Source organism: Triticum aestivum, chromosome 3B (assembly GCF_018294505.1).
Source record: "Triticum aestivum cultivar Chinese Spring chromosome 3B, IWGSC CS RefSeq v2.1, whole genome shotgun sequence".
Taxonomy (NCBI): Eukaryota; Viridiplantae; Streptophyta; class Magnoliopsida; order Poales; family Poaceae; genus Triticum; species Triticum aestivum.
The window spans coordinates 137598943-137623836 of NC_057801.1; the positions used below are offsets into that span (position 1 = coordinate 137598943).

General features: G+C 47.3%; 2 protein-coding genes across 14 annotated transcripts in view; both read left to right on the plus strand.

Moving 5' to 3' along the window:
* Window positions 1–10693, plus strand: part of LOC123069014 (uncharacterized) — a 12807-nt gene extending 2114 nt beyond the window's left edge. For 4 of the 11 annotated variants that reach the window (XM_044491738.1, XM_044491735.1, XM_044491736.1 and 1 more), the window contains one exon: window positions 6235–10693. In XM_044491738.1, the coding sequence (XP_044347673.1) occupies window positions 8951–10447 (1497 nt within the window). In that variant the 5' untranslated portion in view covers window positions 6235–8950 and the 3' untranslated portion in view covers window positions 10448–10693. Of the gene's footprint in view, window positions 1–4277 lie in introns of those variants that run through there. The other 7 variants (XM_044491739.1, XM_044491734.1, XM_044491731.1 and 4 more) reach the window with 5 other exon arrangements.
* A 4970-nt stretch (window positions 10694–15663) lies between these two features.
* Window positions 15664–19534, plus strand: LOC123069015 (uncharacterized). 3 transcript variants are annotated; one of them, XR_006432231.1, is made up of 4 exons: window positions 15664–15959; window positions 16780–16998; window positions 17083–19182; window positions 19271–19534. XR_006432231.1 is itself a non-coding variant. In XM_044491742.1 (3 exons), the coding sequence occupies exons 1-3, from the start codon at window positions 15776–15778 to the stop codon at window positions 17541–17543; spliced, it is 864 nt and encodes a 287-aa protein (XP_044347677.1). In that variant the 5' UTR covers window positions 15664–15775; the 3' UTR covers window positions 17544–19534. The 3 variants fall into 3 exon arrangements, 1 of the variants encoding a protein (XP_044347677.1); XR_006432232.1 differs by having other exon boundaries at window positions 16628–16998; window positions 17083–19534; XM_044491742.1 differs by having other exon boundaries at window positions 17083–19534.
* Window positions 19535–24894: the final 5360 nt, after the last annotated feature.

Sequence of the window (24894 nt, forward strand, 5' to 3'; positions counted from 1 at the left end):
TGAATCCTTGACAAAAGCCTAATAAAACAGCCCTACACTTTCCTAACTAGCTAACTGCTTCCTGTTGGAAAGCGAGAGCGCATTAGCCTTGCCCCCATTCAAACTTAGGAGCATCACTTTTAATGGAAGAAACATAAAAAAAATCTTTGCTTTTGTATCTTGATACACCTTATGTTTCACTTTATTTAAGAAAACAACAAAAGATTTGTGTTTTATCTCTCAAAGTCATTAAAGAAAAGAAAACCCCAATATATATTTTTGTCCTTTCATGTACGGTTCTTTTTTAGGATGACATCACTTGAATAAAATAGTTGGACATTCTTAATTGGTTTGAACAAAATGATGAGCGCAGATATCGATTTGTCAGCTTCTTGCTCATCCTTTTAAATCTTCAGTCAAAAGAACAAACCACTGCCGAGATGGCATGCCCCATGGTTTGTGGAAGTAGTTGCACAACATAGGTGAGACAATTCGTTGAGACATGTTCTTTTCTTCTTCTTACATACTATGCAGAATGAGTCAAAGCGGGATGAAGATTGTAAGTGCCGAATCCGTCCACACATGACACATTTTACCCCTGTGTCACTAGATCAGTTGGTTGGATCCTAGTAAGATGGACCTCCGTTTGACACCACCTTTCTTGTCCTTGAAGTTTTTTCCCGGCCCTCATTGATATCGCAAACCATGCGCAAAAGAATCCGTAACGCCACCGGAACATTTGGAAGCCTCCTTCCACTTCTTCTTCTCTCTTGTCTTTTTCTGACCACCATAGAGGACTCCAATCCTCTCAATCCTGACGGTAGTTGTTCTTCTCTTGTTGCTTGCAGCTTTCTCACACATGTCCATTTTCCTTCGCATCTCTTCATCCTTGTAGAATGCATCATAGCGGTGCTAGCTTTAGTGGTTGTCATGGTCATATCATGACCATGGTCCTTGGAAACTACAGTGGTGAAGGGGAGGGAGAGAATAGTAGGATCAATATTATTTTGGGCCACTCTCATTGTTGTAACCTGTCATCACACCATGATAGTAGATGCAAGAAAACCTAATGATAGACCGGACGCCCCTTTGGGATCCACATCCATGTATACCTTGGGCTAGACACCTCACCTGCCTCTGAGCACATCAGAGTGTTAGACAAGCCAAAACTGGTAGCAAGTCCATCTTGAGATGGCCCGTAGACCATAAGATATAGCAATGAAGCTAGCCACGTCATCCAACTGGACTGGCCCACCTAGATAGGCGCCCACCTCTCACTATGCCTAGACCATTGGTGGAAAATCTATGGTTTATGCAATCTCTGTCAAGGAGCCACCTTTGGTGTGGATGAACCAAAGAAGGCCTCTCGAGCATCGCCACCAGTGCATCTCGTTGGCTCTACCCTTTGGGGCATGTCGCTTTGACGCACAAGGTTGTCCCAGATCCAAATTGCCATCTCGATAGTGGGGCCAACAACATCAGCATAGAAATGTTGGTGCTTGGAGCGAAGGCTGAGCATCGTGTGAGCTTGAGGATCTCCACAACTTCGCTACTCATTAATGTAACAACTAGAGTCAACACCAACGGTCCCAAAACTGAGCTCGAAGGTTCTTGTGACGATGGGACGGAGCACGGCCGGTGAATTGCATAGAGGCTTCCCTAGTAGTATGTTGTTGTATGTACCAAAACCCAAGTAGATAGGCACAAACATAACTAGATAAATATGGCAGGATTGATGAGATAGCAATGTGGTGCCAATTACTAATGATGTACACAGAAGATGTCATCGGTTATCATGCTATGGTCGCCAGCTTCCATGTTGCTGGGTCGAACCTCTCATCCCCTTCATCGCATGTTCATCTCCTAGAGAGCATTCTTCATGATTGACTTATTTGACTTGGGGGCCCCGAACTTTTTTGTGGCATGATGATACTCCAACTATACCACTTCGTACTCCTCGGGCCTTCGACATGTTATTCGTCAATGATCCGTAACTAGGAGGCCGTGAAGGTCGTCAATGTATTTGTGCAAGAAGTTGATGTCCATACTTAGTAGCTCAAAGAACTCTAGGGTCTTTTTGCATGCCATGAGATTCTCGTGGGAAGACGAAGAGGCGGGCATGGCCCTAATGCCCTCGGCGATGTTGCTCGTCTCTGTGATCACTCATGTAGTGGGTGTCAGGTTTATGTGCTTCGTCATACACCTGTGGAGGAGCGACTTCCGGTCGTGACAGAGCCCATAGTATGCCCTACACCATTGAACGAGAGTAGTTGGCGGTAGATGGGGCGGCGTCGTTGATGATCTTGAACTATCAGAAAGCTTTTGCTGGTATCAAAATCGGTGTCTAGGCCTAGAGAGTTCTAATGACATCTTCTTCACTGGCTATGTTATTGCTATAATCCTCAAATGCTTTGGGTACTGACTTGTGTGACCTTTGGATTCTCCTTGGACTTGACATCATAATTCAGTTTTTTTCTTCTACATGTAGAATCAAGCACATGATTCAAAGATTCAAATTTCATAACAACTTTGATGCACAAATAAATTAGCAGGTACCAAAATGAATGACATAAAATTTTCAACTCACTGAAATGTACTAGACATGTGCAAACTCAGGAGAACAGTACATGTCCAAGGAAAACGGAATGAGTTGGAAGTAATGTCTTGTTCATTTTAGTTCCTACTGGTATATTTGTTTTCAAAATAAGTCTTTATGGAATTTGAATATTCCGAATCATATGTTCTATTTTACAACGAGGAAAAAGAAAAGTTCCGATGATGATGTCAAGTCCAAGCAGGATCCAAAGATAACTTGAGTTAGTAGTGAAGGACAATAGCAATAACCAAGCTTGCGAAAAAATGGCAGAGGTCTACATCCCTAGACACAGATTTAGACGTCGTCCAAAGCTTTAAAAACTTCAAGATCATCGTCAATGGTGCGGACCGCGAACTACTCATCGTTTACCGTGTAGGGCATATTACATGTCTTGCCAAGATCGGAAGTCGCTTCTCGATGGGCGTATGCCGAAGTACATGAACCCGACTGCTCACTGTAGAATTGATCACGGGGAGGGTCAACATTGCCGAGGGCATTAGGTCCTTCCTCGTCTCTTCGTCTTCCCACGAGGACCTCATGGAGTGGAAGAATACCCTGGAGTTCTTTGAGCTGCTAAAGCACGGGCTTCGGCTTCATGCACAAGTGTGATGATGACCTCCTTGGCCTCCTCATTGCCTGATCTTCATCGGATCGCTTGTCGACCTAGTCCAAGGGGTACAAGGAGGTGAAGTTGGAGTGTGCTCCCTCCGTGGAGAAGCTGAGGGCACTTGCGTCAAAGATGTCGAGCCAGAAGACTGCTCTCAAAGTGATGGAAATGGAGATGTAGGGTCGAACACAAAGAAGAGGGTCGACCAAGCTATGCGACAATTAGCGAGTGATGACGCCTTGTGTACATTGTTAGTGACTGGAACCACACAACTATCTCATCGTACTTGCCCTATCTATCTAGCTCTAGTTGTGTCTATCTACTTGGTTTTTGGTACACATGTACCACTAGAAAGGATGTCGTGTTTTCGTGCACATCAACTTTACCTTAGTTTGCACAGCAATTATGTGTGATGAAATGGTTATATGTCGTGTGGTTTCATGGTTTGTTATGAGCGTGTGCTATTTGTTTATTTTTGTAGCTGCTGTTTTGGTGCCAAACTGAACATACATGTTTTGATTGAGTTCATTGTTACGTTTCATGAGGGAAAGGAGATGAAGTATAGGTAAGTAGCTTAAGAATCATTGATCTTCTCAGACTTGAGGAGGAAAAACAACATCTAAACTTAACTTGAGACTATGTTAAGAAACAACTCAGGGGACACGTGATGACCAATTTATGGAATCTTTTCTTGGAAGATAGATTTATGGAGTCCTAAGCTGTTATCCAATATAATCCAGGCAGGCAATGTGTCTTAATGAGATTATACAATACGAGTAGAAAATAAAGAAGGATTGCTTATCTACAATATAATCCACCTACTGATTCTTGCACGTACACGACGGAGAGGTGATTCTTGAGAAGCGGAAAACGATCACCATTCTTTTGATCATTTATCTGACCGTTTCTTGAACCTTTGTATTCTTGAATTCCATTCTGTGTGTTGTATTCTTTTTTCTCATGTTGGTACAATGTCTGAGGTTTTTGTTAACTCCCTGGTATGTTAAGTTTTTTAAAAGTGAGTACAATGCAGACTATGTGCACCAATTTATTTTGAGGAAAAGGATATGTTCAATGCTGCAACAAAGGTTGTGGTGCGATAAGTGGCTCGATGGCGTTTCTCTGGACATCGCACCATATATCATCGGCCTGGACACCCCCTCTACTAGCGCGCAGAACGATGGCTGAGGTGTTGCTTGATTCTGCTTGGTTAAAAGACATATGGGGCCCCTTAACATCGGCGCTTATCTTCAATTACTCGAGCTCTAGGAAAGACTTTGCTCTTCACCCAGAGCATGATGATAGCCGGTCATGGTCGTGGGAGGCTAGTGGTAGTTTCTAGGTCAAGTCCTACGTGGCACACTTTGTCACTTCTTTATGATCAGCTTCGATGAGGCCATTTGGAAGGCTCCTGAGAATCTGGAAGGCTCCTGAGAATCTGGACAACTGATCAAGGTCTCCCACATAACGAACTATGTGCCATGTGCAGTGTTGTGCCTGAGGACGGCAGTCATCTCTTTCCCGGCTGTGCCGTTGCCAGACTGCCAGTATAACTTTGAAACACCATCCTCCAATAGGCTAACTTGCCGTCCCAACCATGGATCAGGACCTTGTGTTCTGGGGGATCACTGCTAGGGAAGCTTACCACGGTAAGGACCGGAAGAGGCTTGTTTGTCTCTGTATCTTGGGGTCTGGACCATATGGAGAGAAAGGAATGCTCTTGTTTTTGACATCAAGGTTACTCCCATCGTTCAGGTTGTGAATAAGCTTACCGCAGATGTAGAGTTGTGGCTAGGAAAGATTTAGGTTGTTTTCTTTTCTTTCCCTTCATCTGGCCTTTGGCTGTTCTATGTCTTTCTGGTCTGGTCGTTGGCCGTGTTCTTGTTGTTCTGTATTTGACTTTGATCGGTTTTCTTCTGCTACAAAGTTCACATATAGTTCTCTTGCATGGTTGAAAAAAAATTAGGGGCTGTTTGGTTGCCACCCTGAGCTATGTGCCTGAGAATATTCCTTGCCTGAAAGAAACCTGAGGGTGTTTCACAAATTGCCTAACCAGGCAGACGCAAAATCTCAGGCGGTGTTTGGTTGGTGTCCTGAAAGTACGCCTGTGTGGGTAGATGCTCCAGGCAGTGTTTGGCTACATTTTTGCCTGGGTTACACTCTGCCACTTGTTGGTCTCGTATTGAAGGGATAAATTAATGATCAGATAAAATCAGGCATAACCAGATCAAATTATCATTACACTTAAGGTTTCAGTTTACATAATAATTTTGAGAACACAAAAGTCTACTACCACTCGTCTAGTGCTAACATGTCCAAAAGTCACGTTCCCTATCAGATCAGTAATTAGATTGTTTCAACACAATAGTACCTGATTTAGCACACGATCTGGACAAAGGTGCTAGAAAAGCAAGGAATCGTAGCAGGCAAAATTGCAGCCAACCACCTTGTCCAGGGCACGACCAAGAGGGCAACGTTATCAGATCCAAAACATCTTGGAGCAGCTCTCCTCCGGATCTAGACGTTGGAGTAGTTTCCCTCCGGCAGTCCCCACCTTGATGGATTGATTTTTTTCGATTTCTCTCCTCCGTAGGAACCCTAAGGAAAGGGGAAAAGTGAGAGGGAGAGTGGAGAAGTGAGAGAGAAAGGGTAATTTTACTCAGGCATGGTGCGTGGGATTGCAGCGATTCTCAGGCCTCCGATTTTCTAGGCCTGAGTCAGGCACGGTTCGACAGGCAGGTTCGTCAGGTCAAATATCTCAGGTAGGCAACCAAACAGACCTCAGGCAGGTTACAGGCTGGTGCTCAGGCCAGGCAACTTGTGTCAGGGTGGCAACCAAACAGCCCCTTAAAGCCTGTGCCAGGCTCGTGTAATCTTGTTTCCTTGCCTTTTCATTGCGGGATATTTTGTAATCTAGAGACTACTATTGCTGCTACTTTATTGCTAGATCACTAGTTGAGATTTAGTAGAGTAACGAAATTATTGATCTACTAGTTTATGTTTACACTCATAACAATGAGTAATCTGCCATGGTTGCTTAACTAATTTCTAGAGGAAGGGAGAGACGGCAGCAGGTGATTCCTAGTCTGTCAAGACCGAAAAGGGGCAGAGAGTGGCATTGTTGCATCAAATGTTGTAACAATGAGCAGATGGTGAGAGCCTTCATGTGACCATCAAATGATCTTACATTACTGCAATTTCACGCACATCTTCTTTTCCAAGCTTCATAGTTTCCATATATTAACTACTAAAAAAGGAAACCACTTATTGTTTAGTTGGTCGGTTGGTTGGTCGTTCGATAGATCGAACACTGAGGAAAGGCTGTTATGATGCATTGATGCCACTTCATTAATTTTTTATGTCAGCCTTTTTTCCTTGTGTTTACGTATCTTCAGTCTTACTACCTTGCGGAACAGCCCGACAAACCAAAAATTATTTGCGTATGTTTTTTCTTCCTGTGCTAAATAGTACTGCAGTGACTAGTATAAGTATACAATGATGTTCCTTTTTGGTCTTTTACTAAATTACAACTTCTCTGGCACAGAAATTTGGTGATTGTAGGACTAGGAACTTGCTACTGGTGTTGCTCAGCAGTCTATGACAACGAGTTTGTTCCAGATGGCGGTGAGGTGGCCTTTGTTCCTTTTTGAAAGTAAGAGTTTTGTTGTTTTAGTTCTCTTGTATATGTGCATTAATTGGACCGTAAATTACTCCATTGAGATAATTACCTTTTAATGATACGAATGATGTCTTTACATCGCAGTAGTTACTTATTGTTTTCTTTTCCATCTTGACCATAATTTTTCATAAAGTATAAACATACAACTGATTGATCTAGCCTCATTATGGTGTATCATGAGGCCAAGAGAGCATGTAGAGTGACAAAAAGCATCTAGTCTTTCCTTATAAAACAAGACGTACCACTAAAACTTATGAAGTACTCCCTCCGTTCCGATTTACTCGTCGTGGTTTTAGTTCAAATTTGAACTAAAACCACGACGAGTAAATGGGAACGGAGGGAGTACAATACACTCTTAATCCCGTCATTTTATTTGTGTATTAATGAGTGTATCTTAATGTACAAATAAAACGATAAAATTAGGGAGTGTATCTTACTTTATAGGTTTCAGTCATAGTTCTCTTTTTATAATGAAAGCATGAGCGCTTTCTTTGCTCAATCTCCATGCTCTCCGGCCTCATCATCTGCCATAATGAGGTTAGATCAAAGTTGTACACTTGTACTTACAAAAGTTATGAATTTAGGATCAGATGAAAAAAAGGAACTATTGTGACGATGTAAAGACATTTTTTTCATGAAAAGTTATGCTTGTAGTTGTGCCAAATTTTGCTCCAATTAATGTGTACACAAGAGAACCAAAAAAAACAAACACACTTACCCAATGGCGGAGCCAGGAATATAGTATGAGGAGGGCCAAGTGTAGTAAATCCTTGCTAGGGAGGGCCAGCTCATAAGAATACACCAGGTAAATCATCCACTTATTGATCTTGCCTTGTTGTGGCGGATCATGAGGCCAGAGAGCGTATAGTGTCCAAAAAGGCATCTAGTCTTTCATTATAAAACTAGAACTATCACTGAAACTTATATGAAGTAAAATACACTACTTAACACTACTAACACCAAAAAGTATTTCCATACAGCTATTTTCTAGATAAAATAGCTACCGCGAAGATAGATTGGTTTTGCTTCTGAATCAATGTGTTGTGTAATTATGAATGCCTCTTTTATTTGCCAGGTTCCTGAGATCCTGTATAGGTCTCTTGATGTGAACCTTGTGATTGGAATGTCTTTCAAGGTCTGACCTTATATAGACTTTTGTTTAAACTGATCGATTTTTTGGATGAACATTACGATTTCGCAACCATTTGCCCATTTTTATCTATGACTTGCTAGTTTTTTTTAAGGTGCTAGATTTGATAGTCACTCTTTGTGGAGATGAATCATATGAGCAGCTAGATGTTGTCATGTAATGTTCCATATGGTGAAGAGGAGACTGGTAAAGTACGTGCTAGGAGGTACTGTATGTACATAGTGAGTCAGTTGAAAAGCAGTGGCGGATCTATGATCTCAAAACACTCTGGGGGTGCTGCGGTTAATTTTTTTAATGTAATTTGGTCTAAATGTATCATAGCTCCAAGTTAGCATTAAGATGTTAGATAAGTATTGTTAGGTAAGGTTTCTTTGCGCAACCCTTACATTTCCATGTCATGTTTGTGTTGTTTCCTTCAATTTCCCTTTTATATAGTTATATCTGATGGATAAGTCGGTGTACTAGGGTCCTTGTGGGGCTGCAGCACATGGTCCTTGTGGCAGTTAGGAGGATAAAGTCCTGGACCATCAAGTACTGGCTGTTAGAATAGAGTTCTGTTCTTGACCATCAAGGACTGTCCGTTAGCATCTTAGACTGGCATCTTGGCAGCATCTTAGCATATGCCTTGGCTGGCTAGCAGCCTATAAATATGTATCCCCAACCCCTCGGGTTGGTATGGCATTGTGTGAGAAATAAACCAACGAAAATTGTCCCAACTCTCCTAGTGTCATCCACAACTATCAATGCTCAGGCTGAAAGGTCTAACAAGTGGTATCAGAGCCACGTTAACCTGTACCCTGAGCATTTCCTGTGAGCAGCCCAAGTCGATAGTAGCAGCTGCTCTGTCTGCCTCTGGTTACCTTCCTCCCTCCGGACTGTCGAGCAGCAGCTCGTCTTCATCAGCCTCCTCTTCACGCAACAGCCCCCCTGCAGCGAGCCATGTCTGCAGGTCGCTCTCAGCACACGGCTACCTCGAGCATGCGGCGCCGGCAGGAGGCCGAGCGCGCCGTGGCAGAGGAGCGTGAGCGAGCGGCTGTAGCAGCAGCTGCTGCAGTGGCAAGAGTGTCGAGGCTGGCTGCAGCGGAGCTGGCAGCAGCCAGAGCGGAGGTAGAAGCAGCCAGGGCGGAGGTAGAAGCAGCAGCAGCAGCAGAAGCAGCCCGTGAGGCTACGGCGGATGCCAAGGCACTCCGCGGCAGCCCTGATAGCTCCAGCAGCTCCGCGCCTGCGGACGACGGCGCCGACGCAGATCGCGCCAAAGTGGCGCAGGAGCAAACGGCGCAGTGGGCAGCCGAGCACGCCCGCGCTCCAGGTGGAGGCGCGCACCACGACGGCGGCTGCAACGACCAGGATCGCGGCCTCTACGAGGTACGGACTGTGGTTAGGGATGTTGGTTCCAGTGTTGGGTGGCCTACCCTCACTAAAACCAACTACGTCGAGTGGGCCGGGATCATGAAGGTCAGGCTCCAGGTGCGGCGCATGTGGGAGGCAGTCCAGGACAGCAACGTCGACCACCTAGAGGATCGACGGGCACTGGACGCCCTCATCGCCGCAGTCCCGCCCGAGATGCAGTTCTCGCTTTCCAACAAGCGGACTGCCAAGGAGGCTTGGGACGCCATCGCCGCAGCACGCATCGGCAGCGATCGTGCTCGCAAGTCCATCCTGCAGGCACTTCGTAAGGAGTGGGAGAACCTGGGCTTCAAGCCAGGTGAGGACGTTGATGACTTTGTTCTCCATCTCAACACTCTGCTGCAGAAGATGGTGAAGTTTGGCGATGCCACCTACACCGAGGAGAGAGCTGTCGAGAAGCTTTTTCGGTGCATTCCCGAGAAGTACAAGCAGATGGCTCGCTCGATCGAGTCGTTGCTGGACCTCTCCACGATGACGATCGAGAAGGCGATAGGCCGTCTCAAGGTCGTCGACACCGACGAGCCACAGCCCCCCTCGGGGCCCGTCACCACCGGCGGGAAGCTGCTCCTAACTCGGGAGCAGTGGGATCCCAGCCTTGGTGATAGGAAGAAGGGGGAGCCTTCCTCCTCGACGGGCGGCCGCAAGCGTGGCAAGCAGCGTAAGGCGCGAAGAGGCCCCCGGGCAGGGCACAAGGACGTGCCGAAGGTGACGCCCGCGGAGGCACCAAGGACGGCGCCGCTGGCAAGCCCAAGCCGGCACAAGACAACAGTTGCCACAACTGTGGCCGGTTTGGCCATTGGGCCAATGAGTGTCGGCAACCACGACAAGGCCAGGCTCACGTCGCACAGGCGAAGGAGGAGATGGCTCTGTTCATGGCACATGCAAGCATTGAGCTACCCTTGGCGACTCCAGTCACAAAGGCTTTCATCCACCTCGATGAGCCAAAAGCACACGCTCTTCTCGGCGATGGCTCCGGGAAGGACAAGGCTACGGGGTGGTGCCTCGACACCGGTGCCACCCACCACATGACCGGTCGAAGGGAATTCTTCGCCGAGCTCGACTCCGATGCGCGAGGCTCCGTCAAGTTCGGGGATGCCTCCGCTGTGGAGATAAAGGGCGTCGGCTCCGTCATCTTCACCACCAAGATGGGAGAGCACCGGCTGCTCACCGGTGTCTACTACATCCCCGCGCTAAGGAATTCCATCATCAGCTTGGGACAGCTGGATGAGAACGGCTCACGCGTGCTGATTGAGCATGGGGTCCTACGCATCTGGGATCGCCGGCGTCGCCTTCTCGCCAAGGTGCCCAGAGGTGAAAATCGACTCTACGTCCTTGATGTGCAGGTGGCACAACCGGTCTGTCTCGCTGTCCGTCGAGACGACGAGGCGTGGCAGTGGCATGAGCGCTTTGGGCACCTTCACTTTGAGGCCCTGAAGTGTCTAAGTGCCAAGGAGATGGTGCGAGGCCTGCCATGCCTCGACCATGTGGAGCAGTTCTGCGACATCTGCGTGCTGACAAAGCAGAGACGACTCCCCTTTCCCCAACAGGCGATTTTTCGGGCTAAGGAGAAGCTGGAGCTTGTGCACGGAGACCTGTGCGGCCCGATGACGCCAGCCACACTAGGAGGTCGACGCTACTTCCTGCTGCTCGTCGACGATCTCTCTCGCTACATGTGGGTGATGATCCTCGGCAGTAAGGGAGAAGCGGCGGACGCCATCAGGCGCGCGCAGGTTGGTGTGGAGGCGGAGAGCGGCCGCAAATTGCGCGTGTTGCGCACTAACAATGGCGGCGAGTTCACGGCGGCTGAATTTGCGTCGTACTGCGCCGATGAGGGCATCCAGCGCCACTACTCCGCGCCGTACATCCCGCAGCAAAACGGCGTCGTCGAGCGACGCAACCAGACGGTTGTGGGGATGGCTCGGGCTCTCCTCAAGCAAAGAGGGATGCCGGCTGTCTTCTGGGGAGAGGCAGTGCTAACGGCCGTCTACATCCTCAACCGCTCTCCTACTAAGGCACTCGACGGTAGAACTCCGTACGAGGCCTGGCATGGGTGGAAGCCGGCGGTCTCTCATTTGCGGGTCTTTGGCTGCCTTGCGTTCGCCAAGGAGCTCGGCCACATAGGCAAGCTCGACGACAGGAGCACTCCGGGAGTCTTCATCGGCTACGCGGAGGGCTCAAAGGCCTACCGCATCCTCGACCCAAAGACACAACGTGTGCGCACAGCGCGAGACGTCGTGTTCAATGAAGGGCGAGGGTGGCAATGGGACAAGGCGGTGGACGACGGCTCGACGCCGACGTATGACGACTTCATTGTCGAGTACGCCCACTTCAAGGAAGCTGGGGGAGCAAGCAGCTCCTCTTCACCGGGCACGTCTACCCCGGCCCCCAAAACTACATCGACTCCGGCGCCTGCTACACCGACGACACCACAACCGGCGACGCCGCATACTCCAGCCCCGGCGGTCGCCACTTCGGGCTCGTCTTCATCAGCACCAGCTCACGCAGAGCACAACCCGATGAAGTTCGCTTCCCCGCTCACTCACGACGAGGAGCATATCGACGCGTGGTATGACGGCGAACCACTGCGGTACCGTACGATGGATAATCTGCTCGGCGACTAGCCGGTGCCAGGACTGGTGCCACATGACCTGGAGGCGCAGCTACAACTCGCGTGTGAAGACGTCGAACCACGGTCCTTTGCAGAGGCCGAGAGAGACGCAGCATGGCGCGCCGCGATGCAGTTGGAGATGGATGCGATCGAGCAAAACCGCACCTGGGAGCTCGCTGATCTCCCTCGAGGTCACCGCGCAATCACCCTTAAGTGGGTGTTCAAGCTGAAGAGGGATGGAGCCGGCGCCATCATCAAGCACAAGGCTCGCTTGGTGGCCCGAGGCTTCTTGCAGCAGGAAGGAGTCGACTTCGACGACGCTTTCGCTCCCGTGGCACGGATGGAGTCCGTGCGACTTCTCCTTGCGCTGGCTGCCCAGGAGGGCAGGCGTGTCCACCACATGGACGTTAAGTCGGCATTCCTCAACGGCGACTTGAAGGAGGAAGTCTACGTGCATCAGCCACCGGGGTTTACGATTCCCGGCCAGGAGGGCAAGGTGCTCCGCCTGCGCAAGGCTCTCTATGGCCTGCGGCAGGCACCCAGGGCGTGGAACGCCAAGCTGGACTCCACGCTGAAGAAGATGGGTTTCGAGCAGAGCCCGCATGAGGCTGCCGTCTACCGACGGGGGAGTGGAGCAAATGCCCTGCTGGTGGGCGTCTACGTTGACGACCTGGTGATCACCGGCACCAAAGATGCAGAGGTGGCGGCGTTCAAGGAAGACATGAAGGCCACGTTCCAGATGAGTGACCTGGGGCTCCTCTCCTTCTATCTAGGGATTGAGGTGCACCAGGACCACTCCGAGATCGCGCTTCGACAGTCCGCCTACGCCAAGCACATCGTTGAGCTAGCTGGGCTCACCGACTGCCATCCAGCTCTCACTCCGATGGAGGAGAGGCTGAAACTGAGCCCCGACAGCACGACGGAGGAAGTGGATGCTACGCAGTACCGACGCCTTGTGGGGAGCCTTCGCTACCTCACTCACACACGGCCGGACTTGGCATTCTCCGTCGTCTATGTCAGTCGGTTCATGGAGCGACCAACGTCGGAACACCAGCAGGCAGTGAAGAGGATCGTCCGCTACATAGCAGGGACCCTCGACCACGGCCTCCACTACCCTAGGTGTCTTGGGGCGGCACACTTCGTCGGGTACAGCGACAGCGACCACGCCGGCGACATCGACACCAGCAAGAGCACGAGCGGGATCCTCCTCTTCCTCGGCAAGTGTCTCGTGAGCTGGCAATCAGTCAAGCAACAGGTGGTGGCCCTGTCCAGCTGTGAGGCTGAGTACATAGCGGCCTCCACCGCCTGCACTCAGGCGCTTTGGCTTGCTCGACTGCTTGGTGATCTTCTCGTTCAAGACACCAGAACGGTGCAACTCTTGGTAGACAGCAAGTCCGCCCTGGCCCTGGCAAAGAACCCCGTGTTCCACGAACGGAGCAAGCACATCCGACTGAGGTATCACTTGATCCGTAGCTGTGTGGAAGAAGGGAGCATCGAGGCGAGCTACATCAACACCAAGGATCAGCTCGCAGACCTGCTCACCAAGCCCCTTGGGAGGGTCAAGTTCCTCGAACTTTGCTCCAGGATTGGGATGATTCAACTCTCCCACAAGACGACGTACAAGACTTAGGGGGAGAATGATGGATAAGTCTGTGTACTAGGGTCCTTGTGGGGCTGCAGCACATGGTCCTTGTGGCAGTTAGGAGGATAAAGTCCTGGACCATCAAGGACTGGCTGTTAGGATAGAGTTTTGTTCTTGACCATCAAGGACTGTCAGTTAGCATCTTAGACTAGCATCTTAGACTGGCATCTTGGCAGCATCTTAGCATATGCCTTGGCTGGCTAGCAGCCTTTAAATATGTATCCCCAACCCCTCAGGTTGGTATGGCATTGTGTGAGAAATAAACCAACGAAAATTGTCCCAACTCTCCTAGTGTCATCCACAACTATCAATGCTCAGGCTGAAAGGTCTAACAATATCGATGTTTTGTGACCATGAGGTCACGGGTTCAAGTCCTGGAAACAGCCTTTTGCAGAAATGTAGGGAAAGGCTGCGTACAATAGACCCGAAGTGGTCGGACCCTTTCTCAGACCCTGCGCAAGCGGGAGCTACATGCACTGGGGCTGCCCCATATAGTTATATCGATGTTTTGCCATATTCTTGTTTGGGATGTAGGCGGTAATACATTTATGTTGTGGGATAAGATACATTTGACAGTGCAGGCATGACACCTGTGGCCAGGAGGAGCCTCTCCTGCAGCCCACTCTATCTGAGTGCTGCAGGATGCTGAACATAATATTTTCCTAGCTGCGGATTATACTGATCTTGCTGCAGGAAAAAATGAGGCTAAGGAGGGAGGGAAGAACGTGATGGACAGCAAGGATGGTATGGCAGTGACCGGTCCAGGGGCTACCGGCACACTGTCAAGCGTTGATGAGAGCGACAGGCAGGGCCATGATGGTAACACGCTGCTCTATCGCCATGTGCATGGCCGTTCTTTGGCCATTCACTTTGTTGCATGCAACGGCTAGCTCCGCTAGAAAATCAGACGTGTTTGCACTGTTAAAGCTGCAACGGATTTTACATCGCTGCGCCAAACAGCTCCTCTGTATTGTCAATACTACAAAATACTTTGTTTTGTCAAAACCCGGTATGTTATACCTACATGCTAAATTACAATACTTTACTGCCAAACATAGCCTAACTTTTGTCACTTCTGTTTCTGGATCTTCAATCACACTACCTTGTGGTACCATGGACAAACCAAAAATCATCTGCCTATAACTCGAGAGCATGCCAGGATTCAGTCTACTGCATTTCATAGGAGAAATATCCCAACAAACGTGCCAGAAACACAAATGTTCCATTATCCCTAGATTATAAAAAAGTTTCAGTCCGTTGAGCAAAGTGGCGTCACACTTTCATAATGCAAACATAAGTAATACTGATCATAATAATTGCACATCATATATTTCCTCTTATACTAGAACCAATGGATCATTTCATGAAAGTTCATAGAACACAAACTCCGAAATTAGAACAATCACAGATAATTAGCTGTTAATTAGTGATAGAAAACATAACTAGCATAGACTATTGGCATGTCGCAAATGGCGGTCAGTTTTGTTAAAATCGAAATTCAAACTGCATTTAATAAATAAACCAGGCATGAGCTACATAAGTAATACTATGAACACAACAGAAAAAAGGGGGAAGATAATCATGGAAATTAACATGATTATGCAAAAAAAAAACTCACAATACAAAGCGTTGTTCAATTTTACCGAGAGATTGAGGGCGAGCTGAGTGCCGGGATACCAGCATAATCATCTCTTCCAGTGCAGAGGGGATGTTGTCACTGTGCTCAGAGCCATCTCTTTGTCACAACAGCTAGCTATCAATAACATATTTAGAACTTCTGCTTCCTTCACTACTATTTCATGCTTTCGTGGGGAGAAAAACATAATGTGAAAATGCCAGGTCAAATGTAAGGCTGCGTTCGGTGCACGGGATTTTCACAGGATTTCTGCAGGCCTAATTTCCACGGGAATAAATTCCAGGAAGCCCGTTCGCTTCGCAGGAAGTAGTTTGTCTGTTCCACAGGAAAACGTCGCTAACCTGTACTTTTCACAGGAAAAATAACATCTACTCGTACCAAAGGGAACGCCCGGTGAAAATCCTTCCCTCGCCCCATCACTCTCCCGCCCCATCCCGCGCCCTTCTCCCGCGAGCTTCGCGCGAAATCGACATGGATGACCACCGGTGCAGCATGCCCAACCGGCGGATCCGAGCACCTACTCCTCCTCCTCCTCCACCTCATCCGCCCCCTCCCTGTGTCCTTCGAGCTCCACCCCCCGTTCCATCGACACAAGTCACACAAGGGTTGGAAGATCTGAAATTTGGAGGAAGTGAGGAGATCTTGCAAGAATTAGGTAATTCGCTTCATACATCTTGCTCTCTCATTCAGAAATCTCAATCTGGTATTCAATTTTTTTATTAGGACAGATCTGTTTCTCTTTGTATAGTGTGCTAATCTGATTAGTTTGATTCGGGTTCTCCAGTGTGCTGGGCGTTGGTGGTATCATCCCGGGTCCTGGCCTCCCCTTCAGAACGAATTTGTTGCAAAAGAAAAAGCAAATCCCAATGCTAAGCTCACTTCTAATCACCGGCCCCTCTAATCACCCGGCCTCTCTAATCTCTCCAGCCGTTTTGGGGGCGTGCCCTTGTTTGCCCCCCACTTAAATTCAGCTCACACCCTCCGCCACTGCCCCTGTGTTTCCAAGTAGTAGCATATAGTTCTGATTAGTTAAATGGTAGTGTGCGTACATCATCTTCAGATAATATATTTTTATCACAAATTCAATACATGCACTAATGTATACATATATCACTGCATCAGCAGTTAACATTGTGCAGCTACAGCATGGCGTTCCTAGCTATCTTAAAAATTCTTTGAGATTATTTAGCAAACTATATTATGGATCCAGAGCATTAGGAAGACTGAACTTGTATGCGCACATGAGCAGTTAACTTGTTATTTGATAACTATTACTAAAATTGCCCTTTTCCTGTCATTTGGTACCAATAAAAATTGTGATAGAGCTAGCTGGAATCACAAAATGAAGTCATATCTTATTTGGCTCTTGAAAGAACATGATGTCCCAAGATATCGAACACAAAATGCATGGAGCAAAGAGGCTTGGAGAAGTATTGTGAATGCATTCAATATAAAGTTTGGTTTATCACTCACAGTAACACAGATAAAACAAAAGGAGCAGGATCTGAAGAAAGATTTTAAAGCTATACAAGACTTGATATCTGAAAGTGGTTTCGGTTGGGATCGTGATAGAATGATGGTGGTTGCTCCGGACAGTGTTTGGGAGGCATTAAAGGCCCGTAAGAAAAAAGATGCCCTCCGTTGGCAAGACAAGTCATTCCCATACTATAATGATCTATTTGCTCTATATGATGGTAAGTTTTAAATCATTGACTTGAGTTATGGTTTGTCTTGTACAATGTTCTTAAGTGAGATTATTCTGGACATAATTCATGCAGGGCGCTATGCTCAAGGAAGGAGTTGTCGTGGCATGGATTATTATGCAAACAAGGCCAGAGAACTCTCTCAGGTCACTACATCATATTCGCAACAGTTGGAAGGTCCCGAGGAGCATCATCGCTCACCTACACCGAACTTACCTGCTCCTGTGGAATCGTGCATGCATATTGATACTGAAGAGGACAATGGAAGCACTAATTGGTTCTGCACCGATGATCCATTACACCTAGAAGCTGTGAACTCAACTCAAGTGAAAGATTCTGCATTACATGTTCAATCAGAAGATGCAATACCAACACCATTTTCTTCAAAGCAAACCCCACATATGTCGATGGAACTTCCAGAAGACATACGTAGAAATTGTCAACCATCTCATTCTGCTCGTGAGCTTACTAGTGCTAAGAGGGGGGAAGACAGAAGACTAATTCTAGTATTGATGATTTCCACGAGAGGTACCTGAGCCTCAAAAGAGAAGAGATGGAACGGTTTGCAGCCATCGAGGAGAGGAAATTGGAGGATCCCTATAGCATACAAAAATGCATTGCTGCACTTGAGGGGTTGCCGGATTTACAAATGGGAGATATACTAAAAGCAGCTGACCTCTTCACCAACAACAAGGACAACAGGGAAATCTTCCTCTCATTTTCAACTGATGCATTACGACTGGGCTGGTTAAGAAATAAAATTCAAAACACCTAGTGTACTAGCTATGGGAATATGCCCCTTGGAGAATGCTTTTGTGTTAATTACAAAAGTGGCTTTTGTATGTTGCTGTAGGCACTTGTACTGCTGAGTTAATGGTACCAAATTATCATGTAGTGCTAAGGTAATAGGCTAGGAAAGTGCACATGACTTTTGTGTATGTGTTCCTGGTCAGATGTGCTAGTACTAATGCAATGCTAAATGACACTTGATCACAAATCCTTTTGATTGGCTAGAATTACTTGCAGTACAAACCAAATTGTTTTACATTTATTACATATGGTTTATCGCCTTGCATTGTAGTCAGCCCACATTGCATTTGCCATGGCATCTCGCATGTCATTCCCAGCTTGCCTCATGCTGTCAAATAATGGCACATCAACATTGTATTTGGTATCCCCATCTGGTACATCTTCCATATTGCTTTCATTTATATCTTCGGTGCATCTGTCCGGCAATGACATGTCACCATCATGTAGCGGTATGAAATTGTGCATCACACAACAAGCCATTAGAAATATCAACCTGAGTGTCAATATCATAAGACGTAGCAGCCTTTAGTATGGGATACCTCTTTTTTAATATACCGATAATTCTCTCAACATGATTCCGAAGCTGAGCATGGCGGAGGTTGAACAATTCTTTGGCGGATTGTGGCCTCTACTGTACTCTTCCCTGTTCTTGCAAATGATACCTTGTTCCCCTATATGGAGCAATGAATTGAGGTGTGTTTGCATAACCCGCATCTACAAGATAGAATTTACCAGGGGGTACACTAAAACCATGCTTAAGTGAGTCTTGTGGAACTCTTGCATCTGAAGCAGACCCCTCCCAACCAGATGTACATGCACGAACTTTAGATCAAAGTCACATGCGACCATGCAATTTTGTGAAAGGCCTTGTTTTCTGTTTCTATAGGGATCTTGTTGCCCAGGTGGAATGGTCATGGGAAAGTGAGTGCCGTCAATAGCTCCAAGACAATTCTGTAAATTTCATGCTACAATTAGAGATATGCAAACATCAAATTTGCCTAGTATGAATTTACCATGTCAAAATAGAACATAAGTATTACCTGAAAGTATGCAAATTTTCGCTGCCTTAAGATGCGATGTGGGTGTAGGGACGGCAATCGTATGTAGTTGCATGATAGTGATGTAATTTCATTGAGCACAACTCGAAAATAATAACTAACCGTTGATCCACTGTGTTGGAATATATCTTGCACTGTACGATTGCTTGCATTTTTTGATATTGTGTATAGAAATATAGCTACTTGCTCTTCCACGGATACATATGTTCCATCTTCAAGTTTGCACTTCTCACACAATTTTTGAACTAATGTTTGAAAGATCTCTCTCTCCATGTGGAATCGTCTCTGGCACAAGACCTCATGGCCGGTAAGTGTTTCATGCATGTATGTGGATCCTGTGAGGATGGATGTATGTATTGGCATTTTTGTGGATGAGCTGCTGCCTTCTAATGTAGGATGTATGAGAAAAACGAATTCATCTTCATTTTCTGATCGCCTACGGTAGTTTGGATTCATCGCTTGAATGAGAAATGTGATGCTGAAATGAACTCAGCAGTGAGGAATGGCTGTGGGAATGGTTGGCTGTGTGATGTGTGTTGTTCTTAAGCTTGTGCATCTGTACGCATATATAGAGCAAATGTAGTGCAATGGCTAGTATGTGTAACAGTCAAAACTCAAGGCAACGGCTAGAAAGCTTCCTGTGATGCGAACACACCTCATTTTTCTATTCCTCTACTTTGGAGACCTGTGATTTGTACTGTACACCCAACCTCACTTCCTGTACTTTTTCCTATTCCTTTGCTCTGCTCTCCTCCAGTCCGAACACAGCCAAACCCCAAGGCCAAACATAGTGCGGTGATCCTGGCCACGTTGTGACCTCCTGCTCGGCCAACCAGAGGAAAAAGTGAGGTGTTTGAGTTCCCAAGAGCACTGCCGATACGCCTTCCTCCCTACAGCCTGCCACTTCCCATGTTCGTCCCCATGCTCCTCTCTCCCCTTCTCCCATGGCAAATTACCCTGTCAATGTCGTCCCCTACCTCCCGCAGGGTATGACCATCGAGCTCGGTCCCGCTGATTGGAAGGTGCGAGATGACATGGTTGTTGGCCCCAACCCACCTCTGCGGCATGATTTCTTGGCCATTGCTGAGGTGAACCGCTTCGTCCTGTTCCACCACATGGCAGATCTGCGCCACACCATCGAAGGTTTGCACCATGAATCCAACTTTTTCCCAAGTGAAGTGGATGACTACCCGTTGGGCATTGGCATATTTGGGTTTGTGGATTTGGTTGTTAGAGATGCAGTAGTTGGTACAACTTTTGAAATAGATAAAGATGATGAAAACATGAACACAACAGTTTCCTTTGTTCCTCATGATGCTGCCATTAACATGCGCATGACTAGCTATGGACCTCAGATTTAATTGCGCTATATCGGTTTTCCTCATGATTATCGGACCTCTCATTACATTCATAAGTCTATTGACAAGTTTGGGGAGCTCATCACTTGGCACAACCCAAGAGGTGACAAAAAGTTTGTGCTGATCAAGGTTCGTGTTATTAGCTTACGTCTGGTTCCAAAGAGCTTTGTCATGCGCCAGATGAGGGGAGATCGACACAGCTGGGCTGTTTGTGTTACTATGCTGAGAAGCAACGACTGGAATGCTCACCTCCCAGAGGTCCCACCTGCCGGAGAAGATCCACCACCTGCAAACGGTATTCCCCATCCTCTACATGGTGAGGGACTCACTGCTAAGCAACTTTATCAAGCACAACTCCATAATTGGATGGCATAAAATGCTGCTAACATTGCTGATCAGAACCCAGGAGCTCATCAGGGCAATGATGTTCACTTTCAGGCAAACTGGGGGTTTGGCCTCCTTCACCTTCCCAGGCACCCCCTGCCCTGTACAATTTCCAAGCTGCCGAGGGCCTTCAGGTACAAGATGGTGTGTTGCTCGCAAACAATCTCCAAGATAATCCTGGGCTTGCTTGGAATGATTCCATTTCTGCTCATACTAGCACTGGTTCTAGTGCCACTCTGTCTGACAACTATGTTCGTGTGCCTGCAAATTTGTTTCATGCTATGGTTGCTGGTGAAAGCTCTGCTTCTGCCCCAACTAACTTGCAGGCCAACCTCCTAGCAATTGAGGTTTCTCTGTCTGCGACTAGTATGCACTTTGCAATGACAACTCAGGGAGATATTGTTTCCTCCATGCTCATTAACTCTAGAGTTCCAATTGCCAGGCTCAACAACTTTCTCACAACAGCCATCATGCCAATCATAGCTAGTAATGGTCCTCGGAGCACAAGGATATGGTTTCAGAGATAGTAGAGTTGACATTAAGGTGGTCCTATTTGAAGAAAATGGCTCTCTGTCGGTCTCTCAAGCTTCAATGATCACTAGTCAAGCCTCATCATTCACTGTTACCAACCTGGTCTCTGTTTGTCCTCTTGGATCCTACTTGCTCATGACCATGTTGCTGCCGATCAGCTACTGCCTGGATATGCACCGGACATGCTTCTACTGGATTCCCATGGCATGCATCCTACCCCTATTCTGGACAACACACAACACGATAGTGTGGGTCTGGGCCTTGTACTTGACAACTCGCAACCTGCTAATGTTGGTTTGGGTCTTGCTGTATCATCTACTGAAGATCAGTTCGTAATTGCTCAGGCCCATCTAGATGGCAGCTCTCAGATTCAACATGCGCCCTCTGGTTCTGCCTCTATTGGTCGACGCGGTAAGATTGCTGCTCCTAAATGCTCCATTGTCATCCGCCGAAGCACTCGCTCCAACAAATATGATGGCTTTTCAAAGTGCCCTTGGTCTCGGACACCGCCACCAAGAAATCCAAGGTCAAGCCCATGACTGTTCCTTCTGCATCCTCCGTCACGATCACTGAGATTTCTGAAGCCGCAGCAAACCCAGCAGCACCACCACCAACTCCTATCCAGGTGATTCAACACATTGGCACCAATATCTGTGCCATCCCAGCTGCGGAGCTCACGGAGGACGAGCTCCTTTGTGACAAGGATGTTGGGCCATCTTCGGCCTCTGCTTAATATTATCCTTGCTTATTTTATTTCATATTCCTATGGTACTATCAGTTAATTGGAAAGTTCTTTGTTGGAATGTCCGTGGGTTTAATTCAGACGCCAAACAATTAGCACTTTCTAATGCCATCAACTCGAGTGGGTGTGCCGTCATATGTCTGCAGGAAACTAAAAAGGCTTATCTTGATAATGCTTTCATTAAATCTTGTTGCCCACGCCGTTATGACCAATTTGCTTTTGTTCCCTCCCGCGGAGCCTCTGGTGGCATTGTTACGATCTAGAATAGTTCCATTTTTCACGCAGGTCGTTCATTTTCGATCCACACAATCAGCTTATCATTGGACATTTGTAAATGTGTACGGACCATGCCAGGGCGATCAGAGAGTGGCATTCATTCAATGACTTTTTAACTTTTTGAGCTATTGCCACTGAAAACTCACTATTGCCTTTCACCAAATTGGGCTCCTCCACAATAATGGTTCTTGTGTGGAGGACCATGCTGGCAAAGAGGCAATCATTTTCAATACCTTCAAACAAAAATTGGGCTCCTCCTCGCATCATGGGATGAAATTTGATCTTTCCAGGATTATCAAATGAATTGATGGGCTAGAAGAACTTACAACCTTTCACCAAAGAGGAGATCGACAATGTTATAAAAAACAGGCCAGCTGATCGTGCTCCTGGACCGGATGGCTTCAATGGAGTCTTTCTCAAATCATGCTGGTCGGTGATCAAACAAGACTCTTATAAACTCTGCAATCAATTCTTTGATGGAAACCTCAACCTTGAAAGTATAAATGATGGATTCATCACACTCATTCCGAAGAACAATGCCCCATCATCAGTGAATGATTACCGTCCGATCACATTACTTAATTGTTGCCTCAAAGTGATTCCTAAGCTCCTATCAAACCGCCTGAAGAAAGTGATTCGAAGGATCATACACCGGAACCAATATGGATTTCTCAAAGGATGTACGATTCAGGACTGCCTAGCTTGGGCGTTTGAATACATCTATATCAATGCCAAACCTCTAAGAAAGAAATTGTTCTTCTCAAGCTCGACTTCGCCAAAGCCTTCGACACAATTGATCATGAGGCCATGTTAGTCATTGCGAAAAACATGGGTTTCAATGAAATATGGCTTGAGTGGATTAAATGTATATTTGAGTAGGGAAAATCTGTGGCACTTCTGAACGGCGTGCCAGACTGACAGTTCCACTATAAATGTGGCGTTAGGCACGGCGATCCCTTGCCCCCCGTGATCTTTGTCTTAGCGGCCGATCTTCTACAAGCTACAATTAATGACGCTTACTCTAGAGGAGCCATTCAACTGCCCTTCCCTTGCAACAGCCAGAAAGAATACCCGGTTATTCAATACGCGGATAACACTATTTTGGCTATATGCCAGCCTGCCCCACCCAAGCAGCAATCATCAAAGATATCCTCTCTGATTATGTAGCATCGATTGGACTCAAAATCAACTTCCACAAGTCAACTCTGATCCCGATAAATTGCAATGAGGACACATATAACTGCCTGGCAAATATCTTTGGATGTGTGGTTGGCAAAATTCCGTTTACTTACCATGCTCTACCCATGGGATCGACCCGGCCTTCGGTTCAATATCTCTTGCCTCTTGTTTGTCGGGTGGAAAGACGGCTATCTGCTACACTCAACATGATCTCTTATGGGGGTAAACTATTTCTTCTCAACTTGGTTATAACCTCCCTCATAATATTCGCCCTCTGCATGCTCAAGTTGCCCCGAAGTATAATTGAACTACCGGATAAAATCAGACACGAGTGCTTGTGGACCAAAAAGACTGAGAACGGAGATTCATGCAACTCCCTTGCAGCGTGGGACATGGTTTGCCGACCCAAGGAGTCACGAGGGCTTGGCGACATTAATTTGAAAGTGCAAAGTGAGGCACTACTGCTTAAATACCTCCATAAATTCTACAACCGATGGGATCTTCCCTGGGTAGAGTTAATATGGAACACGTACTACAGTAACAGGATCCCTCATGCAACTGATCCTTGCGACTCCTTCTGGTGGCGAGACGTAACAAAACTAATGCCAATCTATCGTGGGATCACTAGAGCCCAAGCGAACACTGGCAAAGATATCATGTTCTGGAAAGATTTATGGCTTGATGAAATCCTATCAGAAACACACTCGCGGGCATTCTCATTTGTTGTTCAGGAGGATCTCTTAGTTAAAGATTTCTTGGGGACCATGATACTGGGGGGGAACCTTTCACCTCCCCCTCTCGGCCCAGGCACATGCAGAAACAAGGAATCTTCAAAGCCTGATCCTAAACATTCAACTTCATGACAGCCAACTGTTGGGGACGTAGTAATTTTAAAAAAATTCCTATGCACACGCAAGATCATGGTGATGGTATAGCAACGAGAGGGGAGAGTGTTGTCCATGTACCCTCGTAGACCGTAAGCGGAAGCGTTATGACAACGCGGTTGATGTAGTTGTACGTCTTCACGATTCGACCGATCCAAGCACCGAACGTATGGCACCTCCGTGTTCAGCACACGTTCAGCTCGATGACGTTCCCCGGGCTCCAATCCAGCAAAGCGTCGGGGATGAGTTTCGTCAGCACGACGGCGTGGTGACGATGATGATGTTCTACCGGCGCAGGGCTTTGCCTAAACTCCGCGACGATATGACCGAGGTGGAATATGGTGGAGGGGGGCACCGCACACGGCTAAGGAACGATCCGTAGATCAACTTGTGTCTCCTAGGGTGCCCCCCGCCCCCGTATATAAAGGAGCAAGGGGGGAGGCCGGGCGGCCCTTGTGGGCGCGCCAAGGAGGAGGAGTCCTCCTCCTAGTAGGAGTAGGACTCCCCCTTTCCTACTCCTACTAGGAGGGGGAAAGGAAGGGGGAGAGAGGGAAGGAAAGAGGGGGGCGCCGCCCCCCTCCTAGTCCAATTCGGACCAGAGGGAGAGGGGGCGTGCGGCCCACCCTGGCCGCCCTCTCTCTTTCCACTAAGGCCCATGTGGCCCA